The sequence below is a fragment of the Apodemus sylvaticus genome, chromosome 5 (genome assembly GCF_947179515.1).
Source record: "Apodemus sylvaticus chromosome 5, mApoSyl1.1, whole genome shotgun sequence".
Classification (NCBI taxonomy): Eukaryota; Metazoa; Chordata; class Mammalia; order Rodentia; family Muridae; genus Apodemus; species Apodemus sylvaticus.
The window spans coordinates 138,411,873-138,432,307 of record NC_067476.1 but is presented as its reverse complement, the minus strand read 5'-3'; the positions used below and the strand labels follow the sequence as shown (position 1 = coordinate 138,432,307).

The following is a 20,435-nucleotide window of genomic DNA, read 5'->3' as shown; positions in this document are numbered from 1 at the left end:
CCTGGGCTCTGGATGCAGATCCAGAATGGCTTAGCTACCAGCCCGCCGTGGCCAGTTGGTTCGCTTCTTGATTTGCTGGTGATTCTTTCCCAGACTTTCCTTCGGGCTTACTTTAGGTAGCCAGGTTTGCATTTATGGGCAAAGACAGCCCAGAATGTAGGTAGAGCTGCTTGGGGCCCCTGGAGGCCCCTTCTCCATGGGGCAAGTTGCTTTCCAGACCAGGCTTAAGTGATCTTACCTGTCAACTGGAGACTGACTTTCTGGTTTTAAACTCAGAAGACCCAAATGAGAGGTGGGTTTTCCCAGGGATCCTGGCTAAGCAGGGCTGCCTTCCCAATTCTCATTTCCAGCTGAGACACAGGAGGCCCTAGCTCTGTGGTCTTCACATAGCAGAGGACACAATACATTTGGGGCTTGGCACTATCCCAGACCTCCAGTGGACAATCTAAAAGTGGATAATCTAAAGTTATTTACTTTGCAAGTATTGCTTAAAGACAAGGTTCTTAGCCCAGAGGACCCATGATTAAAGAGACATCAAACTGTCAGCAGCATTCCAAGCCAGGCCCAGTGCTGAGTGCCTCTAAGCCTGTGCTTTAATAGACGTGCTCTCTGAGTGGTGAAGCTTGCTGCTTGGCCTCCTTGGGCCCAGTTACCAATCTGTCAGGGATGAGCCCACCCAGTTCCAAAGATCGGCTGTTCCTGGTTCAAAGATTCACAGGGCTGGGGTGGGGAGTCCAGGGAGTCAGGTCCAAGTAGCAAGCTGACGCTGCCTGTCCAGTGAAAGAGCTGCCAAGCTGGGGGGAGGGGAAGACTGGTGCTCTGTGCTGGAATCCTGCTGCCAGAGGCCAGGGCGGCACCTGCCGGGGCCTCCTTCTGGCTGGGGGTCAGCTCGGGGCTTTCTTCTGCACTTGGAGGGATCGGAAAAGCTGCCTGAGCTGCTCCTTTCGATCATTGATGCAGCCTAGAAAGAATATGAGGTGTTGGTTGTGTTGGCCTGGTACAAGGCATGGGCAGCAGGAATTGGGTGGCCCACTCCTGTGCTGGGCTGGCCCTCAGCTCACCTCTGAGTATCCGCTTTCTCAGGATGGCCCCTCTTGCCTTGCAGAGTGAGTTCAGAGGTCAGCAAATGCCAATGCTTAAGCTAACTGGCAGTTCACCTGCTTTTTAAGGCACGGGCCCACACTGGCCCCAGACCAGCTTGTTGAGCCCTGTCAGGAGTGATGTGTAGCCAGCAAACTCAGGGTGCCCTTTACCCCTAGTTGCACGAGTGGAACTGGGAGTTGATCCGAGGTTGTGTGGAGCCAGAGTCGAATTCAGCTGCTTCTTCAGATGGCATTGCCCTTGGCTTTGCTCAGTGAAAACACAAAAGCCAGCAGCACCTGATGCCTAGTAAGGCTAACTTACATCTCTTACCCGGCATGTCCAGGAAGTATGTCTCCGTGCCCAATGGCTGCCTCCGCCTGCATATTCACCAGGCAACCTGTTCTCTGCTTGATCTCAGATCTGGTTGTTGAGGCAACACCAGTTTTTAATCTTAGCCAGGCACATTTATGACACTCATGAGTGCTACTGGAATGAGGTGACACTCTATGGCACAAGGATTGACCTGGAGATTCCTGCTTCCTTATAACCCCAATTCCATCCTTGTCTCCAAGGCTGCCCTAGATGTCAAGGCCTCTGCACTGTGCCCTGTGCATCCTTGGCATTTTCCAAAGTGATTCCAGGGGGCCTGCTGTAATGTTTTGGCTCACTCCTCAAACCAGATCTTCAGGTCCAGTGCAAACCCTTTCTTGGAATTCCAGATTCATCACCAGATTTTTTGCTAACCTTTCACCCGGTAACCCTGAACACATTTCTGACTTGTCTTCAATCATCAGCCTTCTTCCCCTGCCTGCTCCCAAAACAGCTCCTCCCACTTACACAAAACTGGAAAACTCAAAAGCGATTCTAGAGATTTCTACAGAAGTGGTCCTCTCTCTGCCTATCTTAGTGGCTGCAAATCGGCCAGATCTTCATTCCCATAAAGCATCTACGTTTTTTAGAGTTCAGTGTCTGTTGGCCACCATCTTGCAACCAAAAGACAATCTGAGCATTCAGCAGACCTGCTGAGTATGGCACGAAGCGGAGGAAAGGGTCACCCAGGCATCTCAAAACTATTGTGTTAGTCCCTTGGGCCATACCTAACATGTGTGGCCTGAGATACCCCCCACCCCACCCCAGAGTCTTGTGAATATCACACAAACACACTAACTTTGATTCAAGGTTTCACTAGCCTTGAACCCACTCTGTAGTGCAGGAAGACCATGTACTTGTGAGCCTTCTCCCTCAGCCTCTCTAGTGGCTTTGTTTACAAGGCCTAGGTCAGCTCCATTCTACTGAAGTATTAGGGTTTGTTGTATGCAGCCAAGCCTCGTACAAACTCATACTAAACTCTTTAAAATATGTAAAATCTCTCATAAAAGAAATAGGATTTTAGCACCCAGGAGGCAGAAGCAGGTGGATCTTTGTGAGTTCAAAGACAGACTGAGCTACATAGTAAGTTCTAGGCCATCCAGAGCTACACAGTGAGACCTTGTGGCCCAAGAAAAAATTTAAAAGGAGCCACAAAACAAAATTTAAAATAATTGAGACACTTAGGAAAATGTTTACTGAGCATTTGATGGATCAGGATAGAACAGGGGCCATATCTTCAACCATTAACATTGTGTCTTTACAAATGTAGAAAAAACTATAGGCAACCCCAAGAAAACCAGGTACAGGCTGAGCATAGCAGCACACACCTTTAATCCCAGCATTGGAGGCACAGACGGGGATCTCTGTGAGTCTGAGGTCAGCCTGTGCTACATAGTTCCAGGACATCTGGAGATACAGAGTGAGGCTTTGTCTCAAAAAGTACAAAGAAAGAGAGAGGGGGAAGGGAGAGGGAGGAAGGAAGGAAGGAAGGAAGGAAGGAAGGAAGGAAGGAAGGAAGGAAGGAAGGAAGGAAGGAAGACTTGTTAAAAGGAGATGCCAAGGATGGTGGCACATGCCTACGATCCCAACACTTTGTAGGCTGAGGCAGAAGGATTAGAAAGGCCTTCAACCCAGCCTTAGCTCCAGTGAACTGAAGGCCAGCTTGGCCTATGTGTGGCTCAGTTGGTGAAGTGTTTGCCTAACATGTATGAGGTGCTGGGTTCAAGTCATAACAGCGTGAAAACCTGGTCTATTAACACATACCTGTGGTCCTGTGCTCAGGAAGTAGGAACAGGAGGATTGGAAATTCAAGACCATTCTGACTGCACAGTGAGTTAAACGACAGCCTAGGCTACACAAAAACCTGTCTAAACCCCACCACCAAACCAACAAAAAATAAATTCCCTGTAAGAAATTGGTTCATGCCAGGCAGTGGTGGCGCACACCTTTAATCCTAGTACTTAGGAGGCAGAAGCAGGTGGATTTCTGAGTTCGAGGCCAGCCTGGACTACAGAGTGAGTTCCAGGACAGCCAGGACTACACAGAGAAACCCTGTCTCAAAAAAAAAAAAAAAAAAACAAAAACAAAAAAAAAAAAACAAAAAAAAAACAAAATAAATTGGTTCATGTTCTTTCATAAAAGTGGTCTACTTCTTGATTAAAAAGAGAAATCAGTCAAAAGCCAGGATGGCTTACAAAAGAGGAAATACAAATTAAAAACTGAAGCCCCTTCAGTAATCAATGGAGTTAAATAATAATGAATTCACTGGGGGGCTTTGACCTCTTTCTAACAAGTCTATCCCTTCAGCTCAGTGACTCTACTTCCAGAGAGCTAGAAGAAAATAGCCAGTTTCAGTGGGTTTCACAGGAGACGAGTTCATTCACCACAGGGTTATTTAGAAAAGTAAAAAAAAAAAAAAAAAATTAAATCACACCAAATGCCCAAAGGTAAGAAATTGTCTTGCTAACTACTGGCGGCATGTGTGTGGGCTGAAAGGCTCTGCATCCGTGCTGTAAGCACTCTGTAACTCTTCTGAGACAGGGAGACTACAGGCCAGAAGCCAGGGGTTAGGGTTCAACCTGGCCCATCTCTACAACAGCCTTCTGTGGTTTGCACAGCCTTTGGAGATAATTTCCTCATTCCTGGGATAATGACAGAAGCTACCACATGATATGGTAATGCACATCAACTGCCCTGGCCAACACATGCTTCCCATGGGAGGGCCTTTGTATTCCTGAATGGAGAGAAGCCACGTGGAAAGTGGGACTCCGAGCGCCAGTCTGGTGCCAGATTTACAAAAATATGAATATATGCATTTTTTAAAACTGGAAGGAAACACCAGATTGTTAATGATGGTTATGTCTGGATGTGTTTTAAATTTTCCTTCTTTAGTTTTCAAATAGTCTACAATGAGTGTGAATTTCTATAATCGGGGAATTTTTTTCACATTTCACAAAGTACCTTGCAGAGAACTACAGTCTTTAACTTTTCTAATGATAATTTGTTCTCCACCTGAGTCTTGAAATCCTGCTCCAGACAACTCAGAAATCTCCCACTATAATGGGCAGGGTCCTACTAGGAGCATCCAACCATTTGACGTTGTGACCAGACATTGTCATCTGCAAGGTTCACACTTGAGAAGAGAAGTTCACACAAACACACACACACACATACACACAACTGAATAAAAATCTCATAACTATTTTAAGTGAGTATACAATTTTGTGTTGGGCCACATCCATTGCCACCCTTAGCTGCATTCAGTCCCCACGCCGCAGGTTGGACGTGACACCTGTAAGACACTACTCATCTTTGTGTTATGCTGAAGAACAGAGAGGTCAAGTTTCTCACCCAGGTCACACAGCTGGTATGCTGCAGACTGCATTTATATGACGTCACTGCTATGCCAAGCCGCCCCAGCCCCTCTCCACTTCCTGTGATGGTTCTCTCCTACTCACGTCCTGTCTGGCTCAGCATACCTAGGTGAGTGTTGGTCACGAAGTTGCCCATCCCCGACAGGTCAGAAGGTCCCTCCTCTCTGCTGACAGGGCCATCATTCCACATGAGGTCGAAGCCTCCAACTCTCTTCTCCTTTCCTGTGAGCCTGGATGCAGAGGGTAAAAGGACATGCAGCTGGTGAGGCTCGAAGGCAGAACCTGTCCCACCAACCAACCAAGTGCCAGCTCTGCAGTGGGGCCACGTGCATTTCCTCCTCCTCATCCTGTTAGTTACTTAGTTACGTGCTTCCAATTTGTAGTTTGTGTTTTAAAATCTGCCCCTCCCCCTCGGGGATTAGTCCACTCCCGATGGGGCCCCTGTATGATTTCCACAGCTCGCTGTTAGAGGTTAAGTGGCCTCTTAGTGAATGTTGTAAGCCAGGTACTTAACAGAGCATTGTCTCAGAGTTTCTCCAACAGCCCCAGGGGAGTTATAACACTCCCTACTCTATAGATGAGGAAGCCAAAAAGAACCTCGGATAGGGAAGTGACCTGCTCGGGTCCCAGTCAGGGAGCTTTTGAGTAAGTACATCCAGCCACACTGAGTTCTTGGGCCTATGGACATCTCCGTTTCTCCATCCATGAAATATGAATCTCAAGGTTCTGATTCCTCTTTCCTTGACAGGAGTCCATCTGCCACGTATAGAGGATAGACAAACTCCTACCTGGCCTCCATGTCCACTACATGTAGGGTATCTTCCAGCAGACAGGTCTTGAGTTCATAGTCCTCCTGGCTGCTGGCCGTCAGTGAAGGAGATGCATTGACCTCTAAGAGCCACCTGGGGAGGGCACGGGAGAACTTGGGGAGGGCTGTCAGAGGGCCTGTCTACCTTCTGCTGAAAGGTTTCACGTTGCAGTGCACACCCAAGTGTCTTACAGCTTAGAAAAACATCCAAAAGATGAGCAAACACGCCCAAGTGAGGATGGGAAATGAACCCACACAAGATGCAAGGGCTCAGCGCAGCTCTAAGTTCTACAGTTGGATGATGGTGTTACCCAGCAAAGTGATGCAGAAAAATCCTACAGCACCACATGTCTGTGAGCATTAAAAGACAGTGGTGAGAGAGCTGGAAAAATTACCCCATTGGGGGTGGAAACGAAAATCTGGGGCGCTGTAAGATCAGCGAGTAAAATTGTAGTTCTGAGGTGGGTTACCTTCCCTGAGTGCCTGGCCAGGCTATTACACTGCTATTGTAGCATGTAGGACTAGATGATAGGACCCTACTTCTGGGGACACTGCACTCTGGTAGCAGTGTGGAGAAGTCACACTGGGCCTGGATACTCCCTCCTCGAAGGCTAGCACCAGGCTGAAGGCCTGATGGAGGGAGCTCTAAACAGCTTGTTCTTCTGCGGGTACAGAGCACCAGGAGCATCAGCACACCACGTAAGGTGTGCTCACTGCCGCAATGGAGGCCCTACCGGGCACAATTATTTTCCAATTGGATCCAAGGCCTGCTCCAAGGAGGGAGCCTGGGTTTGATACTGCAAGTCAGGACAAAACCCCATAGCGGGAAGGGCACAGGCCTATTGCTGCTGTTATGCTAACAGGACACAAAGCCTATAAAAACACCTTCTAAATCTAGATGCTCATGTACCCTGGTTGACACTGGTCTGGGAAGCCTCTTTCTGCAGATGGCTGCAGTTACTGCAGAGACTCAAGGGTGCTAAGGAACAACAAGGATTGCAGTAGCAGTGCAGGCTGATGCTCAGCCCCGGTGGGGGAGGGGAGCGGGAATGAGGAGGGAGAGGGGCAGAAAGGAGGAGGGAGGGGGAAAGAAAGCATGCACACATAATCAGGTCTCACTTTCACTCTGAGGCTCAGGAAAAAAGGTAAGAGAGCAACAGGAGAGGCACTGTAAAATGCAGGACGCAGCTCTCTCTGTTTCCAAGTCAGAGCGGCTGTGATTCCCTACAGGAGACGCTCCCTGTCTCCTGGGATTAGAGGTAAGTACCAGTGGGCCTAAGCTTTTCATGGCTGTTGATCCTCAAGATCCAGATAAAAGCCTGTGTCTTCCAGCCTCCAGATCCGGATCACAAGTGTGCCCTCCATTTCTGGATTGTAGTTCCTTCCAGATTAAAAGTCCAAATGAAAACAATAACCAGGTAACAATGCCTAACATAACATAACTATTCCTTGTTCAAATGCAAACATATAAACAATAAGCTTAGCTGTGTGGGATCCTGCCCGTGGTCACCTCTTTCTTACTGTTTCTCTCCTTGAACACAGGATTCAGCTCCACTGCACTTCCTGGTGACAAGGGTTCCATGGCCTCCCCCTGAGATGGGAGATCTCTCTTCTGCCTCCTGCCTGAGAGTTCCTGTTCTCTTGAAGCTGCTTAGCCATGCTCCCAAGAGCAAAGTAACCCCACTTAAACCCATTGGTTCCCCCAGTTAGACTTGGGGAGATTTGCTCTCTCTCTCTCTCTCTCTCTCTCTCTCTCTCTCTCTCTCTCTCTCTCTTCCTCTCTCTCTCTTTCTTTCTCTGGTTTATCGTGGCCTCTCTATCTGTGAATAGAAACAGACTCTTCAACTAAGGTCTTGCAACATTGATTCAGTTACAGTTGGTAGAGATCCCTTTAGAAGAGGCCTGCACCAATTAGATCTCATTTATCCTTTTAACAATCCATTAAGGACAGACACTGTAATTAAACCCAATTTACAGACTGGCAAACTGAGGCACAGAAAAAGGAAGCATGTCTGAATCTACACAGATAGGAAACAGCAGAACTGGGGATTCAAGGCATGGTGGTCTGCACTGGAGCATGTAACCGATCATGACGCCCCACCCCACCCGACTCCCTGGTCCACGGCCCACTTACGGCTTGAGGTCCTGGTCAATGAGAATGTCATAGCCATACAGCTCAAAGCAGTGCTTATCGCTGATGATCACCTTCTGCACGCTCTGCAGGCTCTTGATGAAGATGTTGTCCATGTCACTGAAGAGCGTCTCCACCGCCTTAGGACCATGCTTGGATGCCAGGTACTGCCTGAAGCGCTGAAGCATCCACTTGCAACCCTGAGGCCCAGGCAGTCGGGTTGGGAGAGGGGCCCAGTTTATTGGAGCCAAGCGGATGGCCCTTGAATGAACCCACACATAGGGTCCCTCAAGCCTGGTAGGAAGTTTGGACATGCCCCTAGCTCTGGACTGAATATCTACATAGCTAAGAAGACAGGCTATGTCTACAGCCCATGGCCGATACAGGCGGCTTCTCCTGGCAGACTGCACTTGTAGCCTCTTAGAGCAGAAAGGCAGCCAGCAAGCTTCTGTTCTAGGATTGTGTGATGTGAGATGAACCAAGGGAGGGAAAAGACAAGAGTAAGTGTGAACTCATCTGTGCCCACTGCCTTAACTCTGAGAAGTCTAGAGTTGTACCAACTTTCAGGCTATCATAGGAATTGATGATAAATAGGTAGGTGGATATGATAAACAGATGATAGATAGATAGATAGATAGATAGATAGATGTAGATTGATGTTTGGTGGGCAGAATATCTGTTTAATATACTGGCTGATAGATTGGTTGACCAGTAAAGACACCTAAGATATGAAGACAGATCACATTTTGTTTAGAAGGTACATTAATTTGATATTCAAATATTGAGGTTCATGAAAAGTGGCTTCCCGTTGTAGACTTGCCTTAGCTCTGCAGATAGGACAGGGTGATCCTTCCCTCTCTGGTAAATGGTGGCCTGTCTTGGGTTCCACACTGCTCTGCTTGTGCCCCACCCCAGGAGGGGGAGGGAAGGTGCATAGCTTCCTTACCTTTTTTGGGTGGTAGTCGGGCGATGTCTTCTGCACGGCAACATTGGTGAGGTGAACATCTGGCAGAGGTTGGTGGTCAAGGGCTAGTGTGGACAGAGAGGGGCAGCCATGGTCCCTGCTGCCCCAAGGACTGAACTGAGACTCTGGCTTGGGAGTTGACAAGGAAAGCAAAAACAAAACAAAAACCAGCCAAAGTCCTCATACATGGGCTTTGCAGTCACATGGGCCTGGGTGCAAGTTCTGGATACATCTCAGAGCCTGTGGGTTCCTGAACAATCCCGGTGACCTCTCTGAGCGTGCTTACCAGCTGGGCTGGCTAGTCTTATGTCAACTTGAAAGAAGCTAAGAGTTATCTGCAAGGAGGGAACCTCAATTGAGGAAATGCCTCCATAAGACCCAGCTGTTGGGCATTTTCTAAGTGATCAATGGGGGAGGGCCTAGCCCCTTGTGAGTGCTTCCATCTCTAGGCTGGTGGTCCTGGGTTCTATAAGAAAGCAGGCTGATCAAGCTACAGAGAACAAACCAGTAAGCATCCTCCTCCCATGGCCTCTGCATCGGCTCCTGCCTCCAGGTTCCTGTCCTGACTTCACTTAGTGATGGACCACAGCATGGAAGTATAAGCTAAATAAGCCCTTTCCTCCCCCCAGTTTGTTTTTGATTGTGGTGTTTTATCACAGCAATAGAAACCTAAGACACCAGCCTGTTGGCTGGGAGCACACAATCACACACAATGGCTTCCTGGGGCTATATGAGAGATTAGATGGAGTGCCTTTTGGGTGCCCCACAAAATACGTCTCCAGTGCCATCTCATTTGCTCCTGAATAATCCCCAAGTCATGGGAGGGTGAGACTCAGAAAGGGCAGGCACAGCCAGTCAGAAGCCCTTTCTAGCCACCCCTCCCCCAGAACTATGCATCCCCAAATCACAGGAGATGACCTAACACCCCAGGACCTAATTAGGATATTTGTGGGCTGGGGAGGGGGAGACACCTGTCCCTTGCCTGAGTCTAATTCCCCTGAGCACAATTCTGCCTGTCCCTGGCACATGGAGCAGGGCAGGGAAGTTCCAGCTTCCCAACAGTCGAGAGACTTGTTCATATGAATTTCCTAGTTGTCATCTTTAGAACTCTTTAAAGGCCCCCCCCTTTTTTCTCATGTTTATCTGAGAAGTTTGTTTTTAATCCTCTGTTTTGGAAGAGTGAACACATGGCCAACCGTGGAACAGGAAAAGGGCTCTTCTGTTTGTGCTAAACACTTTCCAAAAAAATCCCAAGGTAATTCACAGAGAAAGGGGCATCCCACCCACAAGCAGGGCAGGAGCACGGGAAGGGGGGAGGAGCAACCAGGTGTAAAACTACCTGACCCACCGCCTTCCTCACACTACAGACAAAACCAGTGTTGAACACTGCAAAAATTTCGTGCAAGAGACAAAACTAAAAATCCTTAAAAGAGTATTCAGGGATAAGTCATTGTCACTTCAGTTGGGCAGAGTCCCTTAGCTATGACACCAAAGCACAAACAACAGAAGAAACAGATAAAATTAGATTTTTATCAAAAATCTAAATCTTTTGTGCTGTAGCAATTTTATAAATTATTACTATTGTGTACGTGTATGTGTTTGGTGAGCCCCACACCTACACCTGGTGAGCAGTGCCTCAGGCCATCTTGTCCTTTTTGTTAGACTGTATTAGTTGCAGGGATGAATGGTAAGGAACACTTACAATTCAAAGCGTTTTCCTCCCCAATTCTGGATCCTCTGTGTTCTCAAAGTTAATAAGTTAATGGCTGATGAGTGGCCTTTAACGCTGCTTCCTAAACAAAACAAGCTTTTAAAGAGTGGAAATCGGTAACAGCAATTAATGAAAAAAGCAGCCATGAATTTGAGAAAGAGCAGGGGGCGGGGCTCTGTGGGGGATTCGGAGGGCGGGAAGGGGGAAATGTCAAGTTATGTTATAAGCTCAAAAATAAAGGCTAAACAAATCCTAAGAAGACAGTATGCTTTAACATATCTAGCAAAAAATGTAAAATTTATTATCTCTTTGGGGAAAAAAGTGGAAATGGGATTGCTAGCACATCAATCTCCCATGCTCTTGTCAGGGCGTTCTGACATCTCAGCACCTCCACGTGCTCAGCTGATGTCAGCGCCACGCCACTCCTGTCTTCTAAGTCAGTCCCCAGCACTCAGGGCTGAGTGTGTCCTATTGAGTCTGTATGTGGATATATGCTTGAATTGTTGCATGTAAACTATATATTACATATACCAAAGTTAAGGTCATTGCATTTCTTGGTTTGTGACGGAAAAAAATATTATTTTAAGATTGCTACGTTTAGGGTGGGGATGAAAGCTCAGTCACAAAGCGCTCGCCTTCTGAGTTTGATGCCCAGAAGCCACAGGGGGGAAAAATCTGGGAGTGGCCAGGCATGATGCCACTTATGTTTAATCCCAGCCCTCAGAACAAAAAAAAAAAAAACTAAGAAACTGAAAACCATTTAAAAGAAGTATGGACACTGTGGTGCGGTGTCTTAGTGTGCATATTTAGTGAGTGGAGCCTCACCGGCCCCTGGAAGGCTCTGCTTGTTCTGTGTGTCTTCAGGATACACGGGGCTGGGCCAGCACGCCGGAGAGGCGTTTACTGAAGGGGCGCTCGGGCAGACAGTGCTTGCTGTGTCTTTTGCATGTGTTACTTAATCAGTTACTAAAAAACAAGGCAGCAGAACAAACAAAGTAAGCTGATGGTGTGCACGGGCAAATGCTTGTTAGACCTGCAGGTCAGAATTAACATGCTGGTAATGGCGTCCGCGAAGCAAGGAAAATAGCTTGAGACGATTTTGTGTGTAGGAGGGCCCACGCCCAGTCTTAGGGGCAGGCAATGCAAGTGTCACTTCAGCCATACCCTTAAACTGAAAGATGAAACAGTGACAGAGAGAGGAGGCTGGCCCAAAGCAGGGTTGGGATGTCTGCTCAGAGTGCTACCCCCAACCCCAGCCCCACCCCAGCCTGGGAAGTCCTGCCAGTTGCCTCCTCCTCCTCCCAGTAGCCTGGATTGTTCCTCCTTCTCCTTTGAAGTGCAGGCCTCAATATTCAAAACCAAAACAGAAACTGCCTGTTCTGTTTGTTATTGATGCTGGTTATATTGTTGCCAAGGCTGGGCCCAGGCTGGTCCCAACTCACTCTATAGCTGAGAATGACCTTGAACTTCTGAGCCTTCTGCCTCCACCTTCCAAGTGCTGGGATCACAGGCTTGGGTCTTCACAGTCTGTCCGGGGTGATGGGGATACAGACCAGGGCCTTGTGCATGCTGGGAAGCAGCCCACCAGATGATCTATAGCTCAGCCCTGATTTTTTTTTTTTAAACACAAGGTCTCACTCTAAAGCCCTGAGTGGCCTCAAAGTCATAATCCTCCTGTTCCAGCCCCCCACGTGCTGAGATTACAGGCTGTGCCATGTGTTATCATACCCAGTCTTTTTTTATTTACAAAAAAATTATATGTTTTGTAGACAATACATTAACCTGGCTCAAAAGTAAAAATGTAACACACACATGTGTATGTGTATGTATGTGTGTATGTGTGTATATAATATCCTTTCCACTCATTTTTCCTCCCTAAGACAGTTTCTATGTCTAGTTTTTCCTTCCTTCCTTCCTTCCTTCCTTCCTTCCTTCCTTCCTTCCTTCCTTCCTTCCTTCCTTCCTTCCTTTCTTCCTTCCTTCCATCTATCCTCTTTGGTTTTTTTCCTGGTGCTAGGATCAGATCTATGGCCTTGTTTATATGTCATGGGCTCTACCACTGAACCATACATACTCCCAGTCCTGATTTAGTTTCTTGTCTATCATTTAGAGATATCTAGGCATGAATACAGAAAACATAGACATAGTTTGGCCGGTATGGAAGTATTCTCTTTTGCTATTGTATTTTTCCCCCTTAGAGACTGTTTTCCATCAGTATCTAAAGCTAGTTCCAGCATTCCACTTAACAGCCGCATAGTATCCCGCTGTATAAATGCACCTCCTGTCTTGTTTCCTCCGTTTTGCTCTGCATCAAGGGTAGGCCCTGTGCAGTCTTTGAGCCTCTTCCTTCCCATGTTGTGTGCATGCACACCAAAGGGGCTTGCGGGCTCAGAGGGCATGTGTATCTGGCAATTGGCAGCTTATTCATTGACTCCTTCAGAGGGTTATACGACTCTAGACTCCTGTCTGTCACACACATATCATCCTTCTCCCATAGCTTCAGGACAGTGTGCTATCGGAGCTTTGGCTCCTGCCAGTCGGATGGGGAAGAAGGAACTGTATTTGAGTGAACAAGGGAGTTGAGCACTGGGAAGGTGCAGAAGGAGGATGACGAGGTTCTGCAAAGATCAACCTGTCTGCTCCCATGAGCATGGATAAACCCCAACACTGGGTGCCCATGAAGACCACCACCCAGCAGGGACATTTGAGGGGTGCTACCCTGAGCAGAGCCATTTCCTGAGAGCCCAGGAACTCCCAGAGAGAAAGGACTGGGCTGGTCCTGTGTAGGGGACCTGGCAAGTGTCCTTCTGGTGGTAAAGTTCGGGGAGGGGGCGGGGGCTAGAGGAGGGGACGGAGGACCGGGGAGAGCGCCACTGGGAGGATACAGTGGTCATCGATGCTATTCAGTGTGAATCGGGTATTGGAGAACCGGGCGAAGCCGTCACGGTACAGCCATGCCCGCAGAGGGATGTACTGTTGGAGATGAGGGAGAGAAAAGGAAACCGAAGCTCAGGGTGTTGCCATGGCTCCGATCGATTGTCTCACCTGTCTGACCTCTACCCAGGAGGCCCTGCCTGCTCGCTCTCAACAGTGGCCTCATTCCCTCTACTCCCACCGTGACTCCACCCCTTCCCTCTAACGATGGGTCTCTTACCATACATGACACCCCCTGCAGGACCTCAAGGTCCTGAAGGATGGGCTGAGCCTGAGACAGTGTGGAGTGGAGTTTATTCCAGATCTGAACACATCCTGAGTGAGTGAGTGAGTGAGTGAGTGAGTGAGTGAATGAATGAATGAATGAATGATAAATGGGTGAGAGGATGCAGCAGCCTCTGAAGTTCAGCAGGATTTTAATTCCATTCTGCCTAGTTACCTGCTATGTGACCTTGGGCAAGTATTCAACCTCTGCATGTGTTTTTGCTTTTACTTTTTTGAGACAGGGTCTTCCCTATGTAATGGGCATGGAACTCACTATGGAGACCTAGCTGGCCTTAAGCTTGAGATCCTCCTACTCCAGCCTCCTGAGCACTCTGGGTTAGCCTCTATGCATCCATTCTCATCTGTAAAACAAAGCTAATAACAGAGGACCTCACTGGGTTGTTCTGATGGAGTGAGCAGGGCTGAGTGCTGGGCCTGGCGCTCAGTAGGCGCTCGGTACATGCTTGCTATGGTTACCTGAAGGACTGAATGAGAGGTGGGAGGGAAGCAGCTGTAGACATGGACGGCTAGGATGTAACACTAGGGACATGCCCCTCAACAGCCTTATCCCTCCATGTCCCTGGGCTCACAGGAGGTCCAGCCTGAAAGACTCACCGACATTACCAGCACGTAGACTCGCAGGTCAAACTTGCGGCCTGTGGGAAAGAACTGGTTAGTGTAAAGGAGACTGACTGGCTGTCAGACAGTAGGCTAGACTTCAGACCATGTCAGGAGGCGGTCAGACAGACAGGTATCTGCCTGTTTGAGGTTCAGGGCACAGGGAGATGGTTGGGTGGGGCAGTGTTGGGGCAAAGCTGGAGGCTTAGTGACCATATGAGAGGTGGAGACTGACTGACAGAGACATAGACAGGTGTAGACCCAGCCCAGGCTAAACCTTGACCCAGATGGGCAAAGACTGGAGTCCCAGGGGAGGGGAAAGAAAGGTAATCGAGGCAGGTAGCAGGGTCTAGGCCATGTAAAGATGAGGGCAGTAATGTAGACAGGGCCAAATCTCCAAGCAGTCTTTGGGCTTTGTTCTCTACAAACTACAAGAAGCCACTGGCAGGAGTTGATGCCGCTTGTGAAGCACCAGTGAGGCCACTGCAGCCATCCAGGTGGAGAGACGACAGCAGCTGGGAATGGGACAGAAAAAAGAGAGGTGGCCAGACAGGGAGCTTTAGAGCTGGTCTGAGCTTGGTGACCGGCAGTAGAGCTGGAGGCGTGGCTCAGTGGTAAGAGTGTGCGCTGCTCTCCCACAGGGCCTGAGTTCAGTACTCAGCACACCCATCGAGTGGTTTACAACTCCTTCACATCCATCTCCAAGAGATCGGATGCCTCTGCACATACTCATGCACAGACACATAATTACATAATTACATAATTACATAATTACAATGACAAACACAAAGAAAAAAAAGGATAAAAGACAGTGGCCAGAAAGCACCAGATACGCCCAGATACTTCCCAGACCCTGGCATAGCAACCTGGGAGAGGAGAGGCCACGGCTCAGGCGGAGAAGATGGAGGGTAGGCCAGACTCTGGCGCAGTTTCAAATCTGAGGCACACACTGGTATGGAGTCACTAGGAGAGTCCCAAGAGACTTGGCTGGGGACACAGAATCAAAGAGAAGAGACGCAGAGGCCGCCCCCACAAAGGTCATTGTCAGGGGACAAGGAGGGCATTTGAGGGAGACAGGTGTCATTAGCTCGGCTGCAGTAAGACTCCTCACGAGGCGTGCTTCTGCCCGCTCATATGGAATACAAGGTCGGTGCCCAGAAATGGGGCCCAGGACAGTAGCTGGCACCAAGGGAGCTCTCTGTAAATATTTCGCTGGATGAAAGCATGTGTGAATGAACTGGCTTTCCAGAGAGAATTTTCTGGAGCCCAGTGGGAGTGGGAGGAACCGAGTTAGCTGGGGGGATTGCAGAGTCACAGCTAGGAGGTAGGAGCATCCGGAATAAGTCTCTGTTTCTGTGTCATTTCAGGCCTGATGACAGGCCAGACCTTTGCTAACTGCCATGCTGATTAGCTGCTGCTCCGAGGGCAGGGGACAGACACAGCCATCTCACCTCCTATTAAGTAGGGGTTTTCCACGTAACGCTGAGCCACGTAGTTCTCCACCGGGATCTCATCTTTCTGGTCTTCAGAACTCCTTGTGTCCTGGTTGTGAGAATACAAAACAGTAACATACTCCAAGAGGGCCCTGTATCCTGGGTGCCAGGTCAGGCACTCTCCCTGGGATATCTGACTGGATCCTTATATCGAGTCTCTGGTTATAACGGGTTCTGTCACCATCACAGGGCAAGGTGGAGGGAGAAAGGAGAGAAGGAGAGAGGGAGAGGAGGGAGAGGGGAAAAAGGGAGGGAGGGAGGAAGGGAGGGAGGGAGGGAGGGAGGGAGGGAAGGGCAATCAATTCTCTTTGTGAGTCCAGCGCTTAGCCTGGGAAGAACAACCACTCCTGCCATGGTTGTTCTAGCACAGGGCTGTCAGAGGACATCAGGGCATGGCTGGCTGGCTCTTTCCCTCATACCCATCAGTTCAGGGGACAGCAACACTCACAGGCACAGCCCTGCCTGTTACCCCTCAACCCCACCTCAGTGACCGCAGGAAGAACCAAGGCCAAACCCCAGAGTCACATATGCCCTGGACTCACAGCCACACAGTGGACAGTGCTTGGACTAGGGGCTTCCAACCATCAGGGCAGAGCCGGCTTCTGCCCAGCCATAGCACCCACCTGGGCAGCCAGGCCTCCCCTTCCTGGGCCCTCCTCACCACTTCTACTCACATGGCCGCCTGAGGGGTTCAGGTTGGCACGAGCAGGCTGCGTCTCCACACTGGCGAGTTTCTTCCCTGCAGTGCCCTGACGGGCAGGTGCAAGAGAGACATTGGGATGTGCATTAGGGAAGAGGCATTCAGTAAGCACTTGCTTGTCTCCCCTGGGAGTTGAGTCCTCCTGCTCCCCACACCCACATCACTGTCATCCCCAGGGTCCAGAAGGCCTTGGTTATATCTCTAAGAGCACGGCTGTTAATTGCCTCCCCCCCCATCAGAACATGGGATCCTCCACAGGCACTAAGGAGGGCAGAGTGAAGTCAGGATTTGAACCCAGAGCTGGCGCTCTTGCGTGCAACCTTGCCAGGCCACCGTATGACCATATGAGTTCTGGGGAAAGGAGGGAAGGAATGGCTTCCTCCTGGTGGGTGAGAGTTGTGAGGCAGCCTCACCTTCCTCCAGTCCATGATGTCTTTCAGTCTCCGGAAGAGAAATATGCCCTTCCCCTGAGATCGGGCGACCTGGTGGTGGGGTGGGGGTAGGGAAAAGGCAGAGCTCAGCTCCAGGTCCCTCCCTGGCCCCCATCCCCAGAGCCTTACCCAGCTGATCTCTGTGTCTGTGTCCCTGTGGGTCCCCATCTCTGCCCAGATCAGCCATTCAACCCCCCTGGGGCTGGAGGGGAAAGTGGGCCTGCCGGGCTTTGCTACAAAGACACAACTGCATGAATAATGCAGAAGGACAGACAATTAAAACACCATCTCGGCCAGTCCTGGAACATCCCATCCAAGGCTTTTTTTGGAAATCAATTTGCCTTCCTAATTAGGTTTTGCTTCAGCTAATACTGGAATCAGTCTGCCTTTACTGCACCCTGCCATAGGTAATTCATGCCCCCCCTCAGGTGCAGAGGCAAGGGGGCTGGGGGAATCTTTGCTATCCTGTGGTGTTTCTGCCTTCTAAAATGTTCCCCTGCCTGCCCTTGTACAGAAACATCGTCAGCATACTCACTACCATCTCCACAGCCCACAGTCCATCGGTGCTGCAGGAGAGTTAAGCAACCATCAAAGGTATGTCGGCACATGTGTGAATGTATATGGTGGTGTGTGTGTGTGTGTGTGTGTGTGTGTGTGTTGCTGAGGATCAAACTCAGGATCTCACTTTTGCTAAGCAAGCACTCGATGGTAGAGCTACAGACCATCCCCAGGGTCTAAGTTGTATCTATCACTTAGAAGTCTGACATTCCCCAGCGGAACCTGTATAGAGCTAAGATCTGCTAGCTGGCCTGGCTTCTGTGGCCTCTGACACCAACTCTGGCTTCCTGTGCCAGTTCAGCCCTTTAGTTATCTGAGCACTGATCAGGGCTCCTGAGTCATCTTTTCCCTGGTGCTTGCCCAGTGAGTATAAAGCCTCCTTCCACCCTGTTCTCTGAGCAGTGGTCCACCGGGCGAACTGCAGACCTCAGAAGGCCCGGCAGCAGGCGGCTTACTCACAGGTCAGCACAGGAAGCAGAGCAAAGCAAATCCTCCCTTCTCCTCTTGTATTTAGTCTGGGACCCCAACCCATGGAATACTGCCATCTCCGTCCATGGTAGGTCTTCTCTTGTCAACTAAGCCTCCCTGGAAACACCCTCTGAGACACCCCTAAGGATGCACCTCATTAATTTTGTAGGTGTTTATTAATCCAATGAAGCTAACAATGTGTTTTCACAAGTCTAAGCATTGCCAACTTGATACATAAACACATCACTTTAAACTACAACATTCTGGCCCTGGCCCCACAGGGTCATGTCTATCCCAAAGTGAAATGCACACATTCTTACTTCAGCCTGTGATCTAACACTCAAAGTTTCTATACTATTCAACAATCATAAATCCAATCCAGGCATGGCGGCTCACATTTATAAACTCTGGCCCACAAGAGGCAGGTGAATCTCTGTGAGTTTAAGGCTATTCTGATATACTAAGTTCCAGGACACACAGAGCTACATAGAGACAGACCCTCCCTGTCTCCACAAAACAAAGGTCCTAAATTCAGTGACACAGGCCTCTAATTTCAGTACTCAGTAGGCAGAGACAGGGTGATCTCTGTGAGCCTAAGTCCACCTGGTCTATATAGTGAGAGATCCTGTCTAAAACAAACAAACAAAGTCCTTAGTTCTAGGACTCTTCCAAGACTCAAGGCAATATACTAACTATGAACCTTTGTACACTAAAAACACAAGTTACATACCTCTAACACACAATGGCATAGGAAAGTTCTATTACCTTTTTTTTTATTTGATATATTTTTTATTTACATTTCAAATGATTTCCCCTTTTCTAGCCCCTATTACCTTTTCAAAAGGGAAGAATAGGGTATAGCAAGGAAGGTCCACAGAGAGACTGAAACACAACAGGGAAGGTTCCAATCCTGCCACTCCAGGCAGCATGTGGGGCTGACAGGATCCTGTAGGCCCCAACAGCCTTGGGCGGCCCCGGCCCTCCGGCTCTGCCACCTGCAGCCCAGTCTTTCCCTCAGAACAGTTCCATTCCGTGCCTTTGGCTGTCCCTGGCAGGCATGCTATAGCCACAGCATCTCCAGTGCACCGGGGTCTCCATTACAACTCGGGCTTCCCTTCATACCTTCACCCATGGCTTCTTGGGCCTTTCTGCAGGCAATCCTCCTCTGCCACACATCCACTGATCTATACCACCTTATGGAATCCTGATGAAAGCCTCCAGGACTCCTTCTCACCTTTGAACTTTTCATGGCTACAAAACCAGAGCTGCGTGGAGGCTGTTGCTAAGTTCTGCTACCAGCTTGAGGTAGAGTCTGGTGCTGGGATTGAACCCACAGCCTTGGGAATACTAGGCAAGCACTTTACCTGCAGAGTCACATTGGAAGCCATTATGACTTTGGTTTTATACCAATGTGACCACTCTCAGTCCTTATTCTCTTACCATCCCTGCTCTGCCCCCCAGTGATGCCATCCATTATGTGACTGACATTCAGTGGTGTGGTGGTTTGAATATGCTTGGCCCAGGGAGTGGCACTATTAGGAGGTATGGCCTTGATAGAGGAAGTGTGGTATTGTAGACGTGGGACTGGGCTTTAAGACCCTCATTCTAGCTGCCTGGAAGCCAGTATTCTGCTAGCAGCCTTCAGATGAAGATGCAAAACTCTCAGCTTCCTGTATCATGTCTGCCTGGATGCTGCCATGTTCTTTCCTTAATGATAAGGGACTGAACCTCTGAACCCTTAAGGCAGCCCCAATTAAATGGTGTCCTTATAAGAGCTGCCCTGGTCATGGTGTCTGCTCACAGCAATGCAAACCCTAAGACAACTGTTTCCCACAAAACCTCTCCCACTTCACCCCACCCAGCACACTGGGTCTGATCAACTCCTCCAGGGGCTCTAGCCTTGGCTGAGGTCTGAGTCCTGGTTGCTCCGTGCTAATCCACCATGTGATTGGCTCAGGCACTGGCCTTCAGGATGCCAAGGAGTCTGCTGCAGGGACTTCTGAGAGAAGTCTATGTCTTCTTCAGGAGTGACGCAAGGACAAGGCATTCATTATGGCGGCAGGTGGAGAGTGATGAGGTAAGAGTGGCACTGTGGCAGCCATGTTGTGAGCAGGAGGAGCAGCCCGCCTGCTGGGTGAGATTCCCAATAAACTATCCTGGGCTTGACTGTTCTTATTGAAGAAAGTCACCCGGGCTTAGAAACTTCAATGAGAAGACTTTTTCCATATTTAGTGTTATTAATATATCCAAGCAGATTTTTACACTTCCTTCTATGATACATGCTGGTGACCCCTCTTGGGACTATTAGTCATGTCTGCGACTTTATCATCAGAAGAAATCACAGCATTGATCACAATTGTTGCACAGATGACAGAAGAATATTTCTGTATCTTATGACTCTCAAATTGCCACAGGGATGGATGGAACCTGCTGTCAGGTTATGAGGAGGAGAGAGGATGCTTAATAGTGTGTGAGCTGCGCCATGGTGGGCACATGGGCCTCCCCACAGGAGAGCAGGCCACTGGGCGA

The 20,435-nt window shown here is 49.1% G+C and overlaps 2 protein-coding genes across 3 annotated transcripts in view; one reads left to right on the top strand and one right to left on the bottom strand.

Moving 5' to 3' along the window:
* Window positions 1-20,435, top strand: part of LOC127686086 (putative testis-specific Y-encoded-like protein 3) — a 255,675-nt gene that overhangs the window by 219,095 nt on the left and 16,145 nt on the right. The gene's annotated exons all lie outside the window — the stretch shown is intronic.
* The window catches only part of Ttll9 (tubulin tyrosine ligase like 9), a 31,793-nt gene continuing 12,185 nt past the window's right edge, over window positions 828-20,435 (bottom strand). The window contains exons 2-11 of one of the 2 annotated variants that reach the window (XM_052183956.1): window positions 16,863-16,931; window positions 16,424-16,498; window positions 15,708-15,798; window positions 14,254-14,294; window positions 13,326-13,413; window positions 8,712-8,770; window positions 7,769-7,965; window positions 5,615-5,728; window positions 4,932-5,056; window positions 828-961 (exon numbers count right to left, since the gene is read on the bottom strand). In XM_052183956.1, coding sequence (XP_052039916.1) covers window positions 885-961; window positions 4,932-5,056; window positions 5,615-5,728; window positions 7,769-7,965; window positions 8,712-8,770; window positions 13,326-13,413; window positions 14,254-14,294; window positions 15,708-15,798; window positions 16,424-16,498; window positions 16,863-16,931 — 936 coding nt within the window. In that variant the 3' untranslated portion in view covers window positions 828-884. Of the gene's footprint in view, window positions 962-4,902; window positions 5,057-5,614; window positions 5,729-7,768; window positions 7,966-8,711; window positions 8,771-13,325; window positions 13,414-14,253; window positions 14,295-15,707; window positions 15,799-16,423; window positions 16,499-16,862; window positions 16,932-20,435 lie in introns of those variants that run through there. The other variant, XM_052183955.1, reaches the window with a different exon arrangement.